Raw genomic sequence first — 23,509 nt, 5'->3', positions numbered from 1 at the left:
ATGGGTAAGAGCTGAGGGAGATAGTAGAAGTGGAAAGAGATAATGAAAATGGGAGCTCCCTGTCCTGGTAGGGCTCTGTACATGAGACTCTTGGGCAATAAAATTTGATGTTAAAATGGGAAGGTAGACAGAGATGAAAGAGGAGTATTAAGTTTGCAAGGATGAATATCGGAAATCTTTGCATGTATTTTGAAAAATAAGCTATTAGTATGTTTAAAAAAGTGAGCTCCTGGAGGGTAGGGATTATTTTAGCTTTCTTTTATCCATATCCCCAGTGTTTAGCACAGTGCCTGGCCCATAAGTGCTTCATAAATGCTTCTTGACTGACTGACAACCTTCATAATGCCAAAATAACCTTTTTTTTTTTTAAAATTCTGTATACTTATATTCTAGAGTTCAGACACTAAACAGATTCTTATCTTCTGTTTATAATAAAGTAAATTATATTCATCTCTCAAAAAAGAAAGATGGGTCGTCAAAGAGAGCTGAAAACAAATGGCATCTTTTAGAATAACATATAAGATGAAATCTGTTAAGGAGGAAAAATACCTTACTTTTCTAAAAAAAAAAAAAAAAGAAGGGAATAATCATTTACATAGTGCTTAATATGTGCTAATTAAACATCTCTTTTGCTCCTCTTTTTGATCTTCTTTTGGCTGTGGAAAGTAGTTGCTGTTATTATTCTTATTGTATAGATGAAGAAACTGAGGCAAACATTAAATGACTTACCTAATATCACACAACTATTGTCAGTGGAATTGAATTTGGATTTTCCTAACTCTAGCCCTAATGTTCTGTGTTCTATGCTGCCACCTAGCTCTCCAAAATGCCAAGCTTTTTGAGAAGCTATTCAGTCATGGCTGACTCTTCATGAGCCCATTTGGGGGGATAGGAGGGTTGTGACAAAGATAGTGACATTATTAGCAAATGGGAAAGAACAGCTCAGAATACAAATGTAAAATGATCTCTGACCTCTAAATCTAATAAATAAAACAATAAAGTGATTAATAGATTAAGTTGGATTCAAATCTTCCAGAACTAAGATAATAGAAACAACAATAAATCACATTTTAATTGCATTTTAAAGTTTACTTTTCTCCTTGTATGGGACATCTTGCAAATATTATAGCTGTGTGAAAGATGAGGAATTTGAGACTTGGAATCACAAAGTGATGTAATTTGTAATTGTTGAAAACCAGCATTTGAACCTTTTCCCTCAGACTTAAAATCCAGGATTTTTTCCACTGTCACATCAACTTTCAATTTCATAGCCAGAGGTAAGCCATAGATACCATTCACTTATATTATTTTGACTCTTCTTTCAAAAACATAGTATTAGATTCTTTTACTTGGTTAGAATATGTCTGACTCTTCTGCCAATGGCCAGGTTTCCATATCTGGATCCTAATACAGTCTTTACCTGTAAAATGAGAAGTTTAGACTGGGTGATCTCTTAGACCTCTTTCAGTGTGATTGTAGAGTTCTCCTTTCATAGCCCAGACTGAGATCCTATAGACAGGAACCCATGATAGGCATCTCAAGCTTGAGTCATGGCCCAAGCAGGAAGTTTCCTATAGAGTCAAATGTGGCAAGGAATACAAACTATGATATGATTTTCCAGTTTACGGTCAAAGAATTACAGGAGACATAATTAAATCATAGACAAGTTGGTAGAGTGGCAAAGAAGGCTCTTGGGCCTCCAAGGAATGGTAAGTGTCCCATGTCATGTACAACATCAGCCCCGCCCCAGCACCCCACAGTTCTCTCTCACACACATACACATTGCATTTTTATTTTTACTTAATAGAATTTTATTTTTTCAAATTACATGTAAAGATGGTTTTCAACATTCAGCTCTTTAAGATTTTTAATTCCAAATTTTTCTCCGTTCCTTTCCCCTTCCCAAAGAAAGCAAATAATCCAATATAGATTATTTACAATTATATTGGAACCTATTTCATATTAGTCATATTGTGAAAGAAGAATCAGAACAAAAGGAAAAAATCATGAGGAAAAAAAAAATTAAACAAAAGAAAGTGAAAGTACTATGTTTCAATCTGCATTCAGATTCCATAGTTTTTTCTCTGGAGGTGGTCCGCATTTTCCATCATGAGTTCCTTGGGATTGTTTTGCCTTGCTGAAAAGAACTAAGTTCATCATAGTAGATCACTGTATAATGTTTTTCTTTTTCTGCCTGCTTATCATTTCTTATAGTAGAAATTTTATAGAGTGTTATAGAAAGTTGGTATCACAACTTATTCAGCCATGCCCCAATTGCTGGCTTCCCTTCAATTTCCAATTCTTTGCCACTACAAAAAGAGTTGCTGTAAATATTTTTGCATATATGGGTCTTTTTCCTTTTTTAATGATCTCTGTGGGATATAGACTTGGTAATGATATTGAGGGATCAAAGTTTTATATTCCTTTGGCTAGAGTTCCAAATTGTTTTTTTATAATGACCTTCTACTTTTCTTGTAATCTTGGTTGCATTGGTTTTGTTTGTACAAAAACTTTTTAATCTAGTGTCATCAAAATCAGAATAAGAAAACTATTGAACTAATAAATAATAAAACTAAGAGCTGGTTTTATGGGGGAATAAACAAAAAATAAATAGGCTTTTGGTTAATTTGATTAGAAAAAAGAAGGAAGAAAAGTAAATTACCACTATAAAAAATAAAAAGGGTGAATTTGCTACCAGTGAAGAAGAAATTAAAGCATTAATTAGGAGTATTTTGTCCAATGGTATGCCAATAAATCTGACAGCTTCAGTGAAACAGATGAATATTTACAAAAATTAAATTATCCAAATTAAGAGAAGAGGAAATAAAATGATTAAATAAGCTTGTTTCAGAAAAAGAAATTGAATAAGCTATCAATGAACTCCCTAAGAAAAAATCTCTAGGGTCAGATGAATTTTTCAGTGAATTCTACTAAATCTTTTAGACAACAATTAATGCTAATAATATGTACATCATTTGGGAAAATAGACAAAGAAGCAGTCCTATCAAAAAATTTTATGATACAAATATGGTGATGATACTCAAACCAGGAAGAGCCAAAATAGAGAAAGAAAATTATATTCCAATTTTTGTAATGAATATTGATGGAAACATTTTAAATAAAATATTAGCAAAAACATCACAGCAATACATCATTAGGATAATTACTATGACCAGATAGAATTGATATCAGGAATGCACGGCTGGTTTAATGTTATGAAAACTTAGTGTAATTGACCATAATTGACCATATCAATAACAAAACTAACAGAAGTGATTATTTTAATAGAAGCAGAAAAAGCTTTTGACAAAATGCAACAATCATTTCTATTAAAACCACTAAAATAAGTGATTAATAAAACCATAAGAATAAATGGAATTTTCCTTAAAATGATAAGCAATAGCTATTAAAAACCATCAGCATTATGTAATGGGGATAAGCTAGAAACATTCCCAGTAACATCAGCGGTGAAACAAGATACCCATTATCTGTAAATGAAGCCCTCATCTTTTCACATCTGAACTATTGCAAAATTGTCCTTATTGAACTCCCTGTCTCCCTACAAAACAGATGCTAAAATGATATTCTAAAAAGCAGAAGGCTAACCAGAAAGTTCCAGTGCATTCTTGTGTCATTGTGAAAAATACAAAAGCTTGTGTTTGGCATTTAAAATTTATTATGAGATGTCTACAACCTACCTTTTGAGGCTTTTTAACCTATTCTTATTCATGCAGTCTACATTTCAGCCACACTGGCCTCCTTCTCATTCTAAATACGTGATATTTCATCTCTTCTCTATACCTTTGGACAAACTGTATCCCATGTCTGGAATGTTCTCCCTCTTCATGGAATCTTTTTTTTTTTTTTTTTTTTTGAGAACTTAGCTCAGGTGCCATCTCCTACATGACAGCTTTTCTAAATCTCTCACCATGCTTTCTGTGACCCTTCCAATTTACTTTGTATTTATTTTGAATATAAAGGATGCATCAAAGTCTTGGTGCAATTAAGCACAAGTACCTGACATATAGTCAGCACTTAAAAAACATTTATTGATTGATTAGTCCTAGAATTGTTTTTTCCACCATCATCAAAGTTACATTGGTTCTAGTACTGGATGCCAAACCTTAAATAAGTCACTTAATGTTTTGAGACCAAGTTTTCTCATCTGCAAAATGAAAGATTGTGTATTATTAGGTAAACTTCAAGGTCACTTTCTAGCTCCAGCTTTCTCTGATGCTTAAATGTTCACTGAAGATATGTCACTAGACTCACTATATGACTCAATCCTGGAAGAGTTCTTAAGACCACCTAGATTGCACATAACATTCAGATTGCTTGAAGTCTTGGGAAAGGGGAGGTAAGGATAGGAGAAAAAAAAAATTTGGAATAAAAAGTCTTACAAAAATGAATGTTAAACTATTTTTGCATATATTTGGAAAAATAAAATACTGTTGAGGAGAGAAAATATACCACTTTGTCTGACCCTCCCATTTTATAGATAAGGAAACCGAAAGAGGTTTTATATTGTGTACATGTTAAGTACAACCTATAACCCACTTAGGATTCAAACTTAGATCTCCTGACTCTAAATCCTATACAATATTGTATAATACTGCCTCTCTTTTCTCTCTTTTCATCTCGTTAATTAACATGTTTGCATTCATTTCAGTAGACATCTAGGAATCTGATTTATACATTTTAAAAAATCTTTTTCTTCAATTAATTCTTAAGAATCTCCCTAAGATCCCCTAAACAAAAAGAAAACTTAAATTATTAACAAATTATTTGAGATAAAAGTATTAGATTAGAATGAAAGAGGAGAATGAGTGGGGAGGGGGATGCTAAAAAGTTATTGCATCTACCAAGTATGACTATTTGAAATGGTATCTCTTTTCTTAGCCTTGTTCTATACTGGAAACTCTTTCCATTCTCTTTCACTAAGATTCTAGGAATTCCTGAGTCTTGTTACTGAGTGAGAGTATCTGCTTAGAGTACAGAGTAAAGTTTTTAGAGTCATTTACCACTATGTTCCACAGAGGCACTTGCTAATTGACTGAATGGCCCTGGAAGGCATTTGGTACATGATTCAAGCTCTCACAGTCCTGAATCCTTCCTCTCATCATGGAGGCAAAAAAAAAAATTATATGAATTATTTACAGTGCACTGAGTTATTTCCTTTCATGAGCTCCAACTTTGTTTTTTGTCCATGCAAACTGAGATTGTGTTTATCCATGAATAGCTTTCCCTGGGGCATGAAAAATATAACTCTTTAATTATGAATGAGGTTTTTGTTTGAGGCCTGTGTTAACTAAAACATGCAAAATAAATTGTGTTTTTCATTAGATCCCTTTCAGCTCCCCACAAAAGCTGAACCACCAAAGGAACGAGTTGTCCAACCAGCGCCCACTCGAAAGCCCACTGTGATCCGGATTCCAGCCAAACCAGGGAAATGTAAGCTCTCCTCCATCTTTTTTTTGCTTTCCTCCTCTTCCATTCTCAAGGGAGATTTGCAGCAAACATCAGTCTTTCATTATCACCTGCCACCCATTTTACCAGTAGTGAAAATATAAAATAATTCTTTACCTCTCTTTAAAAAAAATATGAAGTAGCTTTTGAAATTAAAGAATATTTGTGCCTTAGGTAGGGGGTGGACTAGATTACTTCTGAAAGGCTGCAGTGGTCACACTATCTTCACTTATCAAACATAGGATTTGGATTAGATACCTCAAAGAATTCTTCTACTTCTTATTCCTATAATATTTCTATGAGGTCTCTTCCAATGCTAATTTTTTCATAGCTTTATTTTTCTTTAAAAAGCTGTTATAGAAGCATCATAAATATATACTCAATTTTTTAAAAATCAGGAGTTAATCAATGTAGGCAACTACTGGTATGGAAATTTCCTTCTTTGAATAGGCAACTTGACTGCAATTGTTAGTTCTAGCTCCTTGAAGTCCTGAGAAATTAAGAGATATTCCCAGGGTCACAGTCTTTGTATGTCTGAACCACGAATAACCCCAGGTAAAGTTTTTAACCCCGGGGCCAGCTTTCTGACCACTATTCTACCTGCCTTGTGTACAACGTCAACCCAATGAATTAAAAAATATTTCACAGTTAATTATACATTTTGTTGATAGAAAAAGGTCATAGTTCTTTCTTTCTTTTCCCGGTGTTTTGACCATTTTATTTCTTGATAAATCCTACCTACACTGAAGCATTTGGAAAAGAGAAGGGTTATGAAAGAAAAATATTTTTATTGTTGCTTTTCTGGTATGATAAAGATCTTAGAAAAAAGGGAGATACATTGAAATTCATGAATGAAAAATTTCATAGCCAAGATCTGGCTGTAGATACCATAAGGAATAATAGAATTCGAAACTTTAAAGTACATTAATATAAAAGCCTGCATTTTACTCTGCGTCAATTCTTTTCTTTCCTTGATTTTTTTGTTATCATAACTAATAAATCTCCTGTGAGCTCTGATAAGTTTTAATAACAGCAAAAGAGATATTTTGACACATTTCCCTATCTTAATCAAACAAAATACATGATTAGGTTTTTAAAATATGTAAACAATCATGTCTACATCCTGATCCTTTTATCAGATGTGAACTCCTCTTTAAATAGGTCAATCAAGAAATAGTAGATTAGTTCCAAAATATTGAAATAAAGTTTAGCAATAGTTCAGTGAAGTGACTGACATGTTGTTCAGTCATATTTCAGTCACGTCTGATTCTTCATGGCCCATGTAGGATTTTCTTGGCAAAGATCCTGGAGGAGTTGGCCATTTCCTTCTCCAACTCATTTTATAGATAAGGAAACCGAGGTAGACAGGGTTAAGTGACTTGCTCAGGTTCACACAGCTAGGAATTGTCTGATGCCAGATTTGAACTCGTGAAAATGAACCTTCCTGATTTCAAGCTTTGTGGATAGACTGCTGGGCCTGGAATGCTTATGCCCAAGGAAAGATGATAATAAAATGTGTCCAGTGATATACCTTAGATGTTCCTGAAATAGTGATGACCCACACCCATCTCCACCACCTCTAGCCTTTACTTAAAGCAATAGTATCTGTATCCCTTTCTTTAGGACTTTATTAGCCAGTCCATACCTATCATCTCCTCTTTGTATCACTGGTAACTGTACCTTTTAAGACCTCCTGAATTCTCTATCACCTACTTAAGAGCTTTGACTTACTTAATGTTCTCATGACTTGTCCCCAGAGTTAATGTTGGCAGGCTTTCTTCTCACTCTCTCAAATTGCCCCTTTAATTTAATTGTTTTGATTTTTCAAGAAAAGCTCTATTCAAAATGAAGGTGTGGATTGTAGTCTGTTGATATTTTGCTATTAGAAGTAAGGGACCAGGAAAAGAAGAAGATTTAGAGAATAAGCCAGAGAAATTGCTCAGGGAACCACATGTTTGAACGCTCTCGTGATGTGTTTAGAGCTCTTAATCACACCCGGAGGCTGACAGGGCAGAAGAAATGCAACCTCAAGTGTCTCACTTAGGAAGTTCTCATCGTCACAATCTCTTACACATACTAGCAGATTACCCTCTTCCTCCTTGTTAATGGGAAAATACTAACCATAGGTATAACCCACAACACACCTGGGAGAGAGGATACACATAGTTTTCTTGGCCACCTTCCCAAAGGTTGTTTTATTAGAAAACACACAGAGAGTCCTATGTCAAATCCCAAATCTTCCGAACATCTTAGCCATACCTTTTCCCAACCCCGGAGATTTCCTGGAGTATGACTCGCTCTTCACAAGCAACTGAAACTACCCTGAGGCTTCGTGGTAGCATCCCATTTGTTAGTACCAGCAGTAGGATGAATTCTTCCAACTCCTTAGATCTCCCTATTATATGCCTTCCTGTTGCACCTAGAGAGACCGCATAAAACAACCAGTGTCTTAATGCTCTACTTTGTGGTCATGCTGAACCAATTCTTTGTTCTATTTAAACCACTCCCTCTAGCCTTGGTGCTGATATTTATAGATGGGACTTAGTGGGATGTATCCCAGAAGAACCATTTGTATTTCTTGGTTATAGGGAGTTTGAGTTTTTGTTGTTCTATCTAGATGTTACTATTCTAAATATTTGTAGACAAAATATGATTTAGTTCGTGACATGATATAATCTTCAAACATGGGGCAACAGGGAGGTACATGAATAGATTGTCAATTGAGAATTGGGTAAAAAAGCATCCTAGTGCAGGAACAGAAGAGAAGGTGAGCCAGTCATGTGTCAGGATAAGCGGTAATGGATGGAGAGTGATATGTTGCCATCTGTGTAATGACAAAATATCTGGGAAAAGACTTTTAGCATTTGGAAAAAACCCTGAGGAGGATTTATGGGAGGATGTGGCCAAGAGTTTTATGGATGGATTACAAATCTACTTCCTTGGACCACATTGTTGAGGTCACAGCTCAATTGAAATATCAAAGTAGAAAAACGCCACAGAGCATGTCTGCCTATGGAGCTTAAGTAAAGTTGCTTTCGGATCATGAATCATTTTAAGGAACATTCTAGAGATGTACTACTACTAAATAATAAGAAGAAGAACAACAACAATAATAGAAACCACCCGAGCCCTCATGGCCAAATATACTCTGTAATGCAGGTTAGAATAAAAGAGAAAACCTGAACCTCCCCTTTCCCTCCTCCTCCCAACTTTCAGACTGTTCTTTCTAGTCATATAAACAATTAGTCCCTAACACTTCTTGTTGCTATGGTTATAGAGCCCATCTCCTAGCATCTCTGGGCTCCAGAGAAAAGAAGGAATGAAGTTCTCAAGTGACACAAGTAGTCGGAGCTTGGCAGGGCCAAGGAGAGAAAAGGAAAAGCTTTATGATGCTTTCAGGCCAGTGATGGGAACAGGCACAATTATCTGGAAGACAGAAACAAATCTTGCCAGCCAGCAAGCTGTCATCTCTGTAATGTTACATTGTACTCTCTGGATTTTTTATGGTTCCTTATAACTGTGCTACAGTCTAGATGTCTGCCAGCCTTTCTTGTTAAGGAGAAAGAGTGGTCGATTTGGAATCTCAGGGCTTGAGTTCAAATCTCACCTCACTTGGTTAATACACAGCTGATGGAGGGCAAGTGATTTTGCTTTACAACATTTCCTCATTTATTAAAGAAGGTGATTAGACTAGATAAACCTTCCACCTCTAAATCTGTCATACTGTAAGGTGAAGAGTGATTTCATTTTGGCATAAGAACAGCTATAATGATAGGGAGTGGTCTAGCCACTCTAGAATTACTATGATTTGATTTACTAAGCAGTGCTATTTTTCAGTCTAGGAAGCCCCTGGCTTTCTTTGAAGCATTTTCTTCAGTCACTGACCTTGATATTATCTTCCTTTGGGGGAGTGGAGGGAGAATTGCCTTCCTGTCTAAGAATCAGACAGGAAGCATCAAGTAAATTGTCCTCCTGTTTTAGATTTTTTTTTTTTTTCATGTCAAGTGGAAGCAAGGAATTATCTCTTGAAGAAAAGGATCTTTTCAACCATCCTGTAATTCTTCTCTGTCTGTGTATATTCTCCTCAAGGCATAGCAGTGGTCCTGGTTTCTGGAATGGTCATGCTAATGGTGCACGAACTCTGACAAGTCCTACTATGCTGTGTGGACTTCCAGTATGAACATTGTGGCCCACCGTGGGGCTTCTTTAAAATGCAGCCTGGCTACATTTGAAAACCTGGCCAAGTTGGCAGCAGTAACATGTTGAAAAATTATACTTAGAACTGAATGTCAGAAGCCACCTGAGCTGTTGTGCACATGGCGTTGTTTTTTGTTATTGTTTTTTCCCTTATTTTGTGCTTAAATTCAAAATTACTTAATTTTTTTTGGAAAGCCACCTGATTTAACCCTCTAATTTATAGATGAGGAACTTGTCCAAAGTCACAAGTAGAAGAGGTGGGATTTGAATTCCAGTTCTTTGGCCCCAAATATCTGGTTTTTCCCACTGTACCACATCCCACTTTATCTGCTGAATCACAAAGGAATTCTAATGAGCCTCATGAAGTTGGGTGTTGATATTAGTGTTTGTTTAGGATAATTAGGCCTGGAAGCCTTAAGGTGTCATATTATCCCCATGTCTCCAACTAGGGGACGGATGTCAAATACATGTTCAACATAGTGTTCTTGAATGTTAATTGTCATATATATTTTTAATATATTTTATATTTAATTATCTTTGTACATGTTACCTCCCTCTCCCATTGCATTAAAATATAAGCTTCTTAAGAGGAGGGACTGTTTGAATTTTGAACATTGCACCCTTAGGCCCTAGAATAATGATTTCAGTTTAGCAGGTGTGCTTAATATATATATATTGAATTGCATTTGACATGCTTTTCCCATCCATCTGCCCAAGCCTAGACTTTGTGTATTTTCTTAGGATCGCCATTTCCTCAGGCAAAAGCCCTGTAAGGTATTCACATACTTTTTGAATCTTACAAAGACCTGAAATCATTTTAATGGAATGAAATATTGATGTTTTTCCAGTGTTGCAAGATGATCCACAGACCCCCCCACCTCTGCCTGCTGAAAAGCCTATTGGGAACACTTCTGGCACAACTTCTGGAAAACCCAGTAATGCTGGCAGAACCAGATGCTCAGTAAGTAGTCTGTGGTTATCTTAATCTGAAATGCTAAGATGTGACATAGTTCTGAATGCTTAGTCTATTGTTAGATTTACACCTTGATTATTTTAGCATTAGCACAAACAACACGGTCCTGAAGTAACAGAAGGATAAAATATCTGAAGGATATAACAAGTCAAATTATGTTATAATAAAATTATAATGAAAATGTCATATCTTTAAAATAAAATTTCATTACTGTCTTTGTGTATATCACCAAAATTTCAGTATCTCTTTTCCACATGCTTTCTAGGGAGCCATTCCATAGAAGTCTCGTTTTTTTTTTTTAATTTAACAGTTTTTATTTACCAGATATATGTATGGGTAATTTCACAACACTGACAATTGCCAAACCTTTTGCTCTAATTTTCCCCCTCTTCCCCCCCCCCCCCATGGCAGGTTGACAAATACATGTTAAATATGTTAGAGTATAAATTAAATACAATATATGTATACATGTCCAAACAGTTATTTTGCTGTATAAAAAGAATCGGACTTTGAGATAGTGTACAATTAGCCTGTGAAGGAAATCCAAAATGCAGGTGGACAAAAATAGAGGGATTGGAAATTCTATGTAGAGGTTCATAATCGTCTCCCAGAGTTCTTTCCCTGGGTGTAGCTGGTTCAATTCATTACTGCTCTATTGGAACTGATGTGGTTCATCTCATTGTTGGAGAGGGCCACGTCCATCAGAATTGATCATCATATAGTAGTGTTGTTGAAGTATATAATGATCTCCTGGTCCTGCTCATTTCATTCAGCATTAGTTCCTGTAAGTCTCTTCAGGCCTTTCTGAAATCATCCTGTTGGTCGTTTCTTACAGAACAATAATATTCCATACTATTCATATACCACAATTTATTCATTCATTCTCCAACTGATGGGCATCCATTCAGTTTCCAGTTTCTGGCCACCACAAAGAGGGCTGCCATAAATATTTTTGTACATATGGGTCCCTTTCCCTCCTTTAAGATCTCTTTGGGATATAAGCCCAGTAGAAACACTGCTGGGTCAAAGGGTTTGCACAGTTTGAGAAGTTTCATTTTTAAAGGAAAATTTTAAAATGTTTAATTTTCCCCAAAAAAGATTAAAAATATATGCAATATCTCATATCCTTGGCCCTTCCACCTTCACAGAGTGATAGAGATGAAGATCTCTTCTCATATATTTTCTTTGAAGTATGCTTGTTCTATTTATTTTTCTTCTTCAAAAAAATAACAATATTTTATTTCACTTAACAGTTACTTAACATTCGACACATATGACACAACAGATTTTGACTTGCTTGTTGACATTCATTATAACAAGGTTTGCCCTGTACAGACCTAATAAAAGTGACTTTTCAATACTATTGCTGTTACATGTGACCATCCAGAGGCTTTTGACATTTAAGTTATCTAATTCATTGACTTGAAATTGGGGGGGAATGAATGTGATCCGTGTAGCAATTTTTTTTATTCAAATTTTTTAAAAGATAGCTATTTAGGGGGCAGCTAGGTGGCGCAGTGGATAGAGCACCAGCCTTGAATTCAGGAGGACCCGAGTTCAAATGTGGTCTCAGACACTTAACACTTCCTAGCTGTGTGACTGTGGGCAAGTCACTTAACCCCAGCCTCAGGAAAAAAAAAATAAAATAAAATAAAATAAAAGATAGCTATTTAGATGCTATTAACACTCTTATGTATAAGGACACTGATATTGAGAGAGGTTAAATGACTTTCACATTGAATTTAAATCTAATCTTAGTTAGTATTACTTAGGTTAGTATTATTTCTCTTGTACCTTGTAGCTTATACAGAAGTTAATCCAAACTCACCCATCTGGAATGTTACTGATTCATTGCATTGGTTGTAACTAACCTGAATCAATTGGAAGAATTTGTTTCAGAATTCTACTGAGAGCCCACCCCTCAGTTTTTAGAAAAGCAGTGAGAGTTTCCACACATCCCTGTTAGGTCATTGATATTCTCTGAGTGGCCAGATTTTTAAATGAGATTTCAAATCTCACAGCAGTATTTATCAGAGGGCAGAAATGGTCAGAAGAGTGTTCACAAGGCATGGATTATTTCTGGGACATCAAAGAGTTTATGAGCTGCTGGTTTGCTTCACTACATTAACCGAGGCCATTAGTGAAGCCAAGTTTTAAGACAGGCTTAATTCACTTTTTAAAAGGGAAATTTTTAAAAATTGAAACATGCTTATATGATTGAAGCTAATAGGAATTCACTATCTAATATTTAAAGAAAGATCTAAACATTCGGTAGGAACTACAAAACATAGAAATAAATTTTGCTTTGTTTTTAAGTTGATAAAATGGAAATAATCCTAGAGTTTGATAACAAGGATTATATTGGGACCATCATTACTTTTCCTTATGGTGGCTAGAATTTTATCTACTTGAAGATCGCAATGGTTGCTCTCTCATATACTATGTGTCTGTGTGGTGATGATTATCCCCCCAAAAAAAAAACTGAATGTGAGATGAGAAATGAAATGGGATTCATAAATCAGAAAAAGTAAACTGTATCCTTAACTTTTAGTGGTTTTCAGAAGTTTTTCTGTATTCATATTACATGAGGAATCCAAAGAGTGATCCCTCTGTTTGACTTCCTCACATGTAGAAATAAAGCTTATCCAGATGCACATTTTACCTCCTTTTGGCCCAAAAGCTACAAAGGCTAGCTTTGAGATTCTGTAGGAGTCCATTTGATAAAAGACTTGAAACCTTTTCCATGTAATACAGTTATGATAATAGATGTCTTCTATGTCTGTTAAAAGTCTGTTAATTTAATAAATTTATATCCCTTAGTCTAGCAAATCTTTGTGGGGTTTTTTTTCCTTTGGAAAAAGGTTTCTTATTGCATTCTATATTTCCTGTTTCTCTCTACTTCAATTTGTTCAAAAACCATACCAGCCACATTTTTCTCTTTGTATGGGAAGTCTATCTTTCTTCTCATTACTCCTCCCCTCCATCTCCATTACTTTCAGCTCACTTTCAGCTTTCCTTTCATTCTCTTTGCTCCTTTAATTTTATTTTCCACTCAAACACCTTTCATTTTTTTTCTCTTCTTCCTGGAATAGCTACCTAACCTATGTCCTTCTTGCTTATGGGTCGAAGAAGCCTACTTTGGTACAAACTCTTAATAGATAGCATTGAAGACTATTTAGAAAACAGGTGTCTACCTCCCTGAAGCAAAACATACAAGCAACCATCTTTCGTGATCATTTGAACATCTTAAATGTTCAAATGTGATATATTGGTATTTTTAAAATAGATTCACAGGCTTCATAATAATGAGGTCAGTTTTGTGCTCTAAAGATACATAAAGAGATCCATGGTTTCTGTCTTAGGAACTTTCAATTTAGTTTGTAAATATTTAGGGCATTAGCAATTAGCAAGCATTTAGGAAGCTCTTACTAAAAGCCACAAATTGCCCTTAAAGATAAAAAGACAAAAGTGTCATATTCTCTGCCTTCAGAGAACTTAAATTCTAATGAAGGAAACAGATATATGCATATGTAATAGAAACAGAATGTATGAAAAATGACTTCAAAGGAGGTTGAGGAAGAAGGGTACCAGCAGTCAGATCAGGAAAGGCTTTCAGTGGCTGATTGGTGTCAGTTCCCAGAGTGACCATGTGGTACTCTGGACATCTTCCTATAATGTCAACATTTCTCTTTCCCTTTTATCTTCTTTTCCCCATAATTTCAACCTCTTGATTTGCGAACAGTAATCAAGTCAATGCCATCATTCTTGGAACTCCATTTAACATTCTGTGATTTCCCAGCCCAGAATACTCTTCCCTGGCAACCACTCTCATGTGTTACCTTCCCTATTTAGAATGTAAGATGTTTGAGAGCAGATTCTGTCTTGATTTTTGTATGGCTCCATCCCAATTAATGTGAATAATGAATCCCCCTAAGTAGTCACATTATGTGAATTTGCATTGCATATTTCTATTGAGACAGAATCACTTTAAGGGATTCATTATTTGAACTAATTGGGAGCTAGTTGTATTTTGTATCCCCAGAATTTAGCACGTTGTCTTGCACATAATAAGTTCTTAATGAATACTGAATGCTTTTTCATTTATTCATGTAGAAGATAGCACTTGAGTTGAGTTTAGGATGAAATAGAGGTTCTAAAAGGTAGAGATGAAGAGGGAAAGCATTTCTAGTCATGGAGCACAACCAGAGCACGGTACAAATGATTTAAGTGGAAATAGGTCAGGTGAGTAATGATGTTAACTCTTCTTATGTTGTTAAAGACTTTAAAACCTCAATTGTGTTTATCTTTATAGATCAACCCCTAAAGGTTTTAAGCAAAAATTGCCTGTTCATGGAAGTTAACATTTCAAATTTTAAAATTCCTAACAGTGATAATACATACCTAAAATGTATTGTTGTAGGATTCTGAGTTGTCACTTCAAGCAGGAAGTTCTTCCAAAGGACCTGTGCTGCCTCCAAGGTAGGTTTTAGAATGCAGTGGTTACTTGTCCATAGACTACTTCTTTTTTAAAATAAAATTACTTTTTTATTATGAACTTAATAATCATCAACAAAAATAATTGAGTGCAAAGGAGAAACAAAAATATTGCATATGAAATCAGGAACTCTTGTTATATACAGTTAGTTTTTCAAGTCTATTAAATTCAACAAGGTAGTAACAAAATTTGCCCCATTTCAGAAACTTTCTGAACATCTTTTTGCTTTCTTCTATTTTAATGGCTTACTAATTTTTTTCCATTTCTCTCACTGTCCACTTACCTAAATCTCCTCTCCTCTAAGTTCTTCCAAAGCAAATAAACAATCAAGCAGAATAGATGAATACATTAGCCATGTCAAAAAAACCATGTGTCTCACTCTGAGCCTCGAGTTCATCATCTCTTTGCTAGGAAGCAAAGAAAGCATGTTTCATCATCATTCTTCTGACATTAATTTGATAAGAGCTCTTAACTCTTTCATACTTGTTTTCCTTTACATCATTGTAATCATCATACTTCTTTTTCTCCTGATTCTGCTCATTTCTGTCTGTCAGTTCATCCTGTTTCAATGAGTCTTCCTTACTTGTTATTTTTAATGGCATAATATTATCTCATATAGCACACAATTTGTTTAGCCATGGCAAAGAGCATTTCTGACAATATTTTTGTACATATGGACTGTTTCACTCTATCTTTGACTTCTTTGGGATATGTGATTAGTAGCTTTAGTACTGCTAGGTTAAAGGAAGTTTAGTGACTTTGGGAGTATAGTTGCAAATTATTTGCCAAAATGGTTGGATCATCAAAGGCTGATTCAGCTCAAAAGTTGAGAAATGTCTTCTTATCCAAGGAGCTTTATTACAGAGTTATTTGGAAACTCATTTCTTTCTACAATTTGAGTCTTGGAATTTCTTCTCTGAAATAAAAGACAAACTTAAGGTCTTAAGTAATTAGGACAGGAGACCTTTTCATTGATCATCTTTCCAACAATGTCTCAGGGGGTTTGAATGGAAGATAAACATATTAAAGATAATCTGTAGTATCAAAAATGTTTAAATAGTTAATGTGACAATAATAAAAAAGTGATTATGCAAGATCTCATTTCTATTAAAAGAGCCAAGCCTTTTACTAATAGGATCCTCCATGTTCAGTTTCTAGAACCATTTTGTTTTTAATTAATCTAAATTAGGGATTTAATGATAACTCTTATAATGTAAAAAACAAAATACTTATTCTAAACTCTAGCACAGATGCCTTATATCTTCTTATAGATTTTCCATCTTGGACTTTGGGAGAAAATGCTTAGTTTCCTGAAATAGTCTCAGTGTGTTTAAGAGCAAATGAGGCCTTAGAGAGCTCATGATAGTAAATGCTAGTTTGTCTTGAACTAATGAATCTCTAGTGCCAGATAAGAGGAAGCTGGAACATCGTGGCATTTTTCTAATATCATAATGTTTAATGCTGCCTTCGTTTGCACAAAAGTTGCATATCCTGCATGTTTCAGAATGTCTCAAGTGCACTGACTTTGTGGATATGTATGAGTACATATGTATGTAGTTTGTGAGGGGCAAAGGGGTTTCAAAAATCTAAAAGAGGACAAAAAACTGATTGTGAATCTTGACATTGATGTACAGACCCTTAGATGGAAAAGTCATCCCAGCTCGACCTCCTCCACCAAAAGGGGCCCCTGGAAGGCCACCTCCCCCCAAGCTCTCTGCATCCAAGGTATCTTCTCAGAAACAAGTTTTTGGTCGCTCTTCATCAGACGTGGATCTCCAGAATAAACAAAGTGCCTTAACAATGGAACTCACGAGGGCCAAAAGCCAAATTTTACGGAAACAAGAACCAGTGTTGCCTCCTAGACCCAAACCAGGACACCCTCTCTACAAGAAATACATGGTAAATTACTCTTTTCTCTTATTTTAGATCAGAAATCATTTAACTAAAGAGTTTCTCAGAAACAAATGGAAGGTACAATATTTCTCAGAAAAATAGACTGGGCAATTATAGAATTGCTCATGTGCTCCCATAAGTGAAGCACAACTATTATTTAAATCAGGATTTAGTTCTTATTAGAAATATAGGAGAGAGGGACCATAAACTGCCATTGCTCATGATCAGACAGAAATGATGAAATCTGACCCGGTAAATCATGGAAGCAATCCTGCTTCTGTCACATATATGACCTTGCATAAGTCACATAAATTCTATGAACAGGAAATTCATCATCTGTAAAGTGAGAACATTGAACCAAAAGGTAAGAAGTCTCTAAAGTCTCTACTTTTTTTATGATCTTAATATAGTAATATAGGATTATTGTTGACTATTATCATTTGTGATCCATAAGTAAATTCTGAGGTAAAGTTAACAACTTTAAAAAAGAAATTAAACGATTCAACTGAAAGTATTTTCTTATTAAGAAGAAATGATCTTGCACTCCTTTTTTCCCCACAGCACCAAAAATCTAACATTAATAGTCTATTTAATTTTTGTGTTTTTTATCATTTAACACATTTTAGAGTCTGAATTTTTGTTCCTCTTAATAAACTTGAAATTTTGTCTCAGTTTCTCTGTCAGTCAAGCACTTACTTTATGCCATACATACAATAAGCTCTGGGCATAGGAAGAAAAGCAAAAATAATCTTTGCTCTCAAGAGGCTTACATTCAGAAAGGAAAACAAACATGAAAATAACTGTATACATAAAAAATATCAATCAATAAATTAGCCTCTTATTTATTAAGTGTCTAGTATTGTGAATTGATACAATTCTTATTTACAAGAAATGTAATTTCTAATGGGAAAGCCAAAAAAAACAAGTATATTAATTAATATACAATGTAAATAAAAAATGAATAAATACAAATCAATTCAAAATAGTTGAATACAAGATAGTTTGGTAAGAAGGGTACCAGAGTTGGGTAAGTCGGGAAAGATATCATACAGAAGACTGTAATTGAGTTCCATTGAGTCTTGAAGAAAGGGGATTCCATAAAGTAAAGCTTAGGAGAGAGTGCTTTCATGTCTAAGGTATATAGAAATAGAGGTAGAAACCAAGTTGTGAAGGGCTTTAAAAGCTAAAGAGAGTAGAGTTTCTGAAAGGAAGGCATTGGCAGCTGGGAAGTCTGGAAAAGGCCTTCTGCATCAAGTAACATATTAGCTGAGTCGTGAAGAGGGCCAGGAAAACAAAGAGAGGAAGGGGAAGAGGGAGTATTTTTCAGGCATGGGTAGCATTAAGTACAAAAGGATAGATATATGAAATGATATTTGTGTGAGGAAACAAGTATAGAAGTGTGAATCTGCAATATCCAAGGAAAACAAGGTGTCATTTGCTGGTTTTTATGTTCTTTCTATAAACTTCAACTTTTTACTTAATTTAATTTTTAAAAAGAAATTTTATATATTTTGGGTATTAAAAAATAAAATAAATTAATATTATACAAGACTATACATATATTTTATACATTTCTGAGTTTCTAAGCTTTTTCTGTGTTGGTCTTTGTGTGTCATCTGTGGCTTCCACAAAACTCCCTCAAAGTTCCGATTTAATTTCTTACTCCAACCTGCAATATATCAAAACTGCGATGGAAAGGAGAAAATTGTGTTCTAGTAGTAGAGTGGGATACTAGAATGAGTAAAGGGAGGATGCATTTGTTTTTAGCCCAGCAGTTCTTGAACTTTTTACTCTTTTGAATATACCATTGAAACTTGTTGTTACTCTTATTGTATTACAAATTAAAAATAGATACTTTAAAATATATTAGTTCATTTTAATATAATGATAATAAACTCATTATACCAACAGTTTCATGAAAAAATACTTTATTTTCCCTAGAAAAGACTTTAATGAAAACATTGTTGTACATATTTACATATTTTTACAAATTTTTAAATTTTTAACTTAATAGAAAAAAGCTGTATCTCTTCCCTGCCCAGACTGGGTTGTACTGGATTAGGCTGAGAGACCTAGACCATCTTTATGAATGGTATCATTGCTTTCACGTCTGTAGTAGCTATGTGACTATTGATAAAAGCATTGATAGACAACTGTGTTTTCAATTATAAACCTTTAACATTAAGTTTGGGAATTGTCATTTCCATCCTCTTGGTGGGAATTTTTTCCTCTAGTAAAATGAACAGAAATTTAAATTTGAAGTGATATTGATTTAAAACCTTTTTTTCTTACAACACTTATAATTTCTCAATATTATAAGGAGCAACTGTTCCTCAGGGTTGTCACTCCCTTACTTTTTTGCTAGACAATCTTCATGGGTTGTTATTTTTGTTGTTGGACACTGTTTGAACAATAATGTTCAGTCTTATCTGTCATGCCTAATTCTTCATGACCCCATTTGGGGTTTCTTGGCAGAGATACTTTCCATTTTCTTCTTCAGCTGATTTTACTGATGAGGAAACTGAGACAAACAGGTTTAAAGACATGCCCAGGGTCACACAATAAGTGTCTGATCCAGGATTTGAACTCAGAAAGGAGTTCCTACTTCAGACTCAGCACGGTACTGAGTGCCGAGTACTGGGACAGTACTAATGTAGTGCTGACTGCGCCATCTAGCTGCCGGTGTGTTATTAAAGGCCAGAAAATTAAATCAATAGTAATTCTTTCTAAAATTAGGTAGGCTAGTGTTGTAACCACAGACATGCAACTCATTCTGGGTTTTTCAGCTTGGAGAGCTATCCTGCTAAGGATATGTTCCTCTGGCATAGGTTCAAGACCTGGAGTCACTTTTATACTTCAAGGAGGACTTAAATAGCATGCAGGAAAAAAAATTATATCTTTTTTTTTTTTTTTTTTTTTTAATGTGGCAGTTGGGTTAAGTGACTTGCTTAGGGTCACATAGCTAGGAAGAGTTAAATGTCTAAGGCCAGATTTGAACTCGGGTCCTCCTGACTTCAGGGGTTCATATCTTTTTAATAACTGAGGAAAGGTAGATTCAGAGAGATTAAGTAATTTGTCCAAGGTTATTCAGTCAAAAATCTGATCTTGAAAATAGATATTTCAATTTAAAGACTAGCTTTCCTTCCAGACAGTATTATAACTGTCAACTGTCAAAAAAACTAGTAGTAGATTTAATTGTTGCTCGTAGTAGTGCATAAGTGGGGGGTTTTTTTTTTATTGATTTTTGATTCAATTTTTAATTGAAAAATGTTTCTTATGTCACATGATTTTTACTTTTTCTAGCTTTTATCATCTAATCTAAGCTGAAAGAATCCTTTTTTTTTTTTTTTTTTTAATCTAAAGGAACCATCATTTCCAGACATGGGCTATAAATAAAATAACCATATTTTCAAAATCAAAAATTGGTGTATTATCTGACAAAGGAAATTGCTTTTGCCAAGGTTTGACAAAAGAACACTTTATTTTCTTGAAATCAGGACAATCCCAGGAAAATATGGATTGTTATGATTATTATACCCATGATCCATTTACCAAACTAGAAAAAAGTTTCATTTATAATGTTAATTCTGTGTTTCGGACAATTGAAAGCAATTTATGAGTACAAAATGGTGCTATCTTTACAGTAGTATGTTCATTATTCTATTCATTGGCAATTATTAATGCTGTCCCTGGTGTAATAGATGGAAAACTAGCTCTGGGTCAAGAAGGCCTATGTTCAAGCCTGACAGAGACTAGCTGTGTGCAAGTTATGTAATTCCTCAGGGTACTAAGTCTCTCTCAAATTAAAAGCTCAAGATTTGCTGATCTATATCATTGGAGGCAATTTTCTCTGCTGGTAAAAACAGGCCCAATTTTTTTTTTAAATCTTACTAAATTATATATATTTTTTCTAATTGTTCCTACCCTGTTGTTATCATTAACCATTAAAGCTAGAATTGTGGGGACATTTTATTGAGGAGCCTGAGTAGAAATCTAGGACAAATGAGGGGATCCTGGTGATAGAAAACTGACCCAGTTTTTCCACCTATATAGAAAATAACAATGTGTTTAGATATCACTTCACTAGAGCCAGAATTAGGACAATGACACACCCATGTCTTCTGTATTCATTGTGCCAGTTTCCTGAGTTTCTTTTTGGGTTTCCTCTAGTTTAAAATTAGTTTGTCTCTTCCTGAGGATCTATTCCTGAGATTTGAACAAATAACATATGAGGTTCTCTGATTTATTATTGTTGCCACATAATTTAAACATGTTATTAGGAAGCAAACCAAGAAATGGCACCATTCAGTCAAATCATAACCAGAGCAAGAAATTAGCAGAGGGAGCATTTTAAAATCAGGGTGGGCACAGATCAGGGCAGGTGGAGAACATGAATCACAACAGATGTTTGCATCAGGAAGAGTCAGAATCAAGAGACCATGGCTTAAGGCAGTAGGACAGCAGAGAAGGTCCACTGTATCAGAAAGGGCTTCAAGTAGAAGCAGTTCAGAACCTTGGACAGCTCTGGGGGGGGGGTTATGGAGGATCATTCTGAAAGTATATGAGTTTAGAGTGAATTCTTTTATTCTCAGAATTCTCAGTGTGCTTAGTTTCACTCTATATGTAAAATTCTCCAGTTCCTGTCAATTCATTTCAATAAACATTTATTTAATAATAATAATAAACTCAGTACTTACTATATACCAAAGACATTTTGCTAGGATTAGAAATGCAAAATTAAAAGTATTCCCTCCATTTAGGGAGTTTGTATTTGACTGATTAGTGAAGATTTCTTACCATTTATACAGAATGAACTATTTCCTATATACGCTTAACCCTGGCACTGAAGAAGACATAAAAACGAAAAGACAGGAAGAACCAAGGGATGAGAAAACCACATCATCTGGCCTCTTGGAGGGTTCCATTGGTGTCATTATATCCATGATAACTCCATCAGACTACACAGATGGACATTTGTCCTGCTGTTCATTCAGGGACTCATTCTACGTGACATCTTGATTGTTCTGTGCTAGGAGAAGAAGCTCAACTCTAGACATAAGATCTTATATTTGTAGAGTGGTAAATTACCCCACATGAATCATAACCAAAAAGCCAAGTATTCACTGTTTATAAGGAATTTTATAAAAGAGAATTCATCTAGAGTCAGCTATATTTTGAGTATACACAATGAATCCCAAAAGATTTTGCAGTTTATATGGAGCTTATTTGATCGTGAATAATCTTTTTATTGGCTTCTATTTAAGCTGCCTGTGCCTCATGGAGTTGCCAATGAAGACACTGTCTCTCAAAACCCTGGAGAGCTCTCTTGTAAGGTACAGTTATGTTCTTAGCTTTTACCAGTTAGTTAAGAAATTCACTGACTCCTATCACTGTTCTTACACGCTATTGAGTGCTTTGGGCTCTGAAGATTAAAATTTGGGGTAGAAGGGAATAATAATGTTTTATTCACTAATAATTGCTTCTGAGAGTATGTATAACAACCTTATAGCATGGAGAAGTGCTGGTGCTGCTGAATCAAACTGAAGACAGTTTCTTGCAATGCCAAAAGGGAGAGGAAATGGGCAGAGCTCACCTGTCCCAGATGAAGATTATCACCCCACTTGATGAGCATCTTAAAAGCAGATCAAAAGTAAGAAATTAATTTGGTGCAACACTATACACTACATGTAACAATAACATTTGACAGAACTATTAATTACATCTTAGCTTCCATTTTATTACCACACTCTATATAACAGAAGAATATTATAGTAGCATTTTATACCATTTTAAGAATAAATCCTTTATAGGAGGCCTGCGATAGCTATCCCCATCAGCTTGATCGCATAGACTGACTGTGATTTATACTAGTCACATTTTATATAGTAGTTTATTATAGCTACCCCAAAATTGAGTCATTAGTTTTCAATTGTAAAAATTGCTTTTTTGAAATAATGCAAATATGCTTAGCAAAATGACAGCAATTTTGATAGCAATCAAAACAGGTAATGATGAAAGGAGCCAAATTTACCTTCTTCCCTTCAGAGATTAAAACTTAGAATGGCCATAATCTTGGTAATTGTAGCTCTTGAAATAATGTAACTGAGTTCCACCCCCAAAGCAGCCAATCCTAGTTGGTACCTGACAAATCAGGGAACCCCAGAGAGTAGCATCATGGTAATGAAGGCTATTTGTAAGCAGCACAATTGTCCTTGAGATGTCTGCTAAATGTCTAGTTAAGAAGCTATTTCATAAGCTTGCTAATTAAATAAATATTTGTTCCAACTGAGAGGGAGGATCCAAACAAATCTAAACTAATTGTTTCAATTACAAGGGACATGGTTAGTGACAAAGTATTCTCATCTGAAATCAGTAGTGTTTAATTTCTTTTTACTCCGGAAATAATTCTAAGATGTGGCAACATGTGTTATTTCATTGAGGTTTAAATGCTGAGTCCCCTTGTAATATGTGAAGCATTCAAAAGA

The 23,509-nt window shown here is 34.8% G+C and overlaps 1 protein-coding gene across 7 annotated transcripts in view; it reads left to right on the top strand.

Moving 5' to 3' along the window:
• Positions 1-23,509, top strand: part of SH3D19 (SH3 domain containing 19) — a 207,350-nt gene that overhangs the window by 155,465 nt on the left and 28,376 nt on the right. For 6 of the 7 annotated variants that reach the window (XM_074274173.1, XM_074274172.1, XM_074274176.1 and 3 more), the window contains 6 exons: positions 5,344-5,451; positions 10,512-10,624; positions 15,057-15,115; positions 16,766-17,030; positions 22,289-22,357; positions 22,534-22,674. In XM_074274173.1, the coding sequence (XP_074130274.1) occupies positions 5,344-5,451; positions 10,512-10,624; positions 15,057-15,115; positions 16,766-17,030; positions 22,289-22,357; positions 22,534-22,674 (755 nt within the window). The remainder of the gene's footprint in view (positions 1-5,343; positions 5,452-10,511; positions 10,625-15,056; positions 15,116-16,765; positions 17,031-22,288; positions 22,358-22,533; positions 22,675-23,509) is intronic. The other variant, XM_074274175.1, reaches the window with a different exon arrangement.

Source organism: Sminthopsis crassicaudata, chromosome 6, assembly GCF_048593235.1.
Source record: "Sminthopsis crassicaudata isolate SCR6 chromosome 6, ASM4859323v1, whole genome shotgun sequence".
In the NCBI taxonomy this organism is placed as follows: domain Eukaryota; kingdom Metazoa; phylum Chordata; class Mammalia; order Dasyuromorphia; family Dasyuridae; genus Sminthopsis; species Sminthopsis crassicaudata.
Note: the sequence above shows the minus strand (reverse complement) of the source record. Positions and strands in the feature narration are given on the sequence as shown.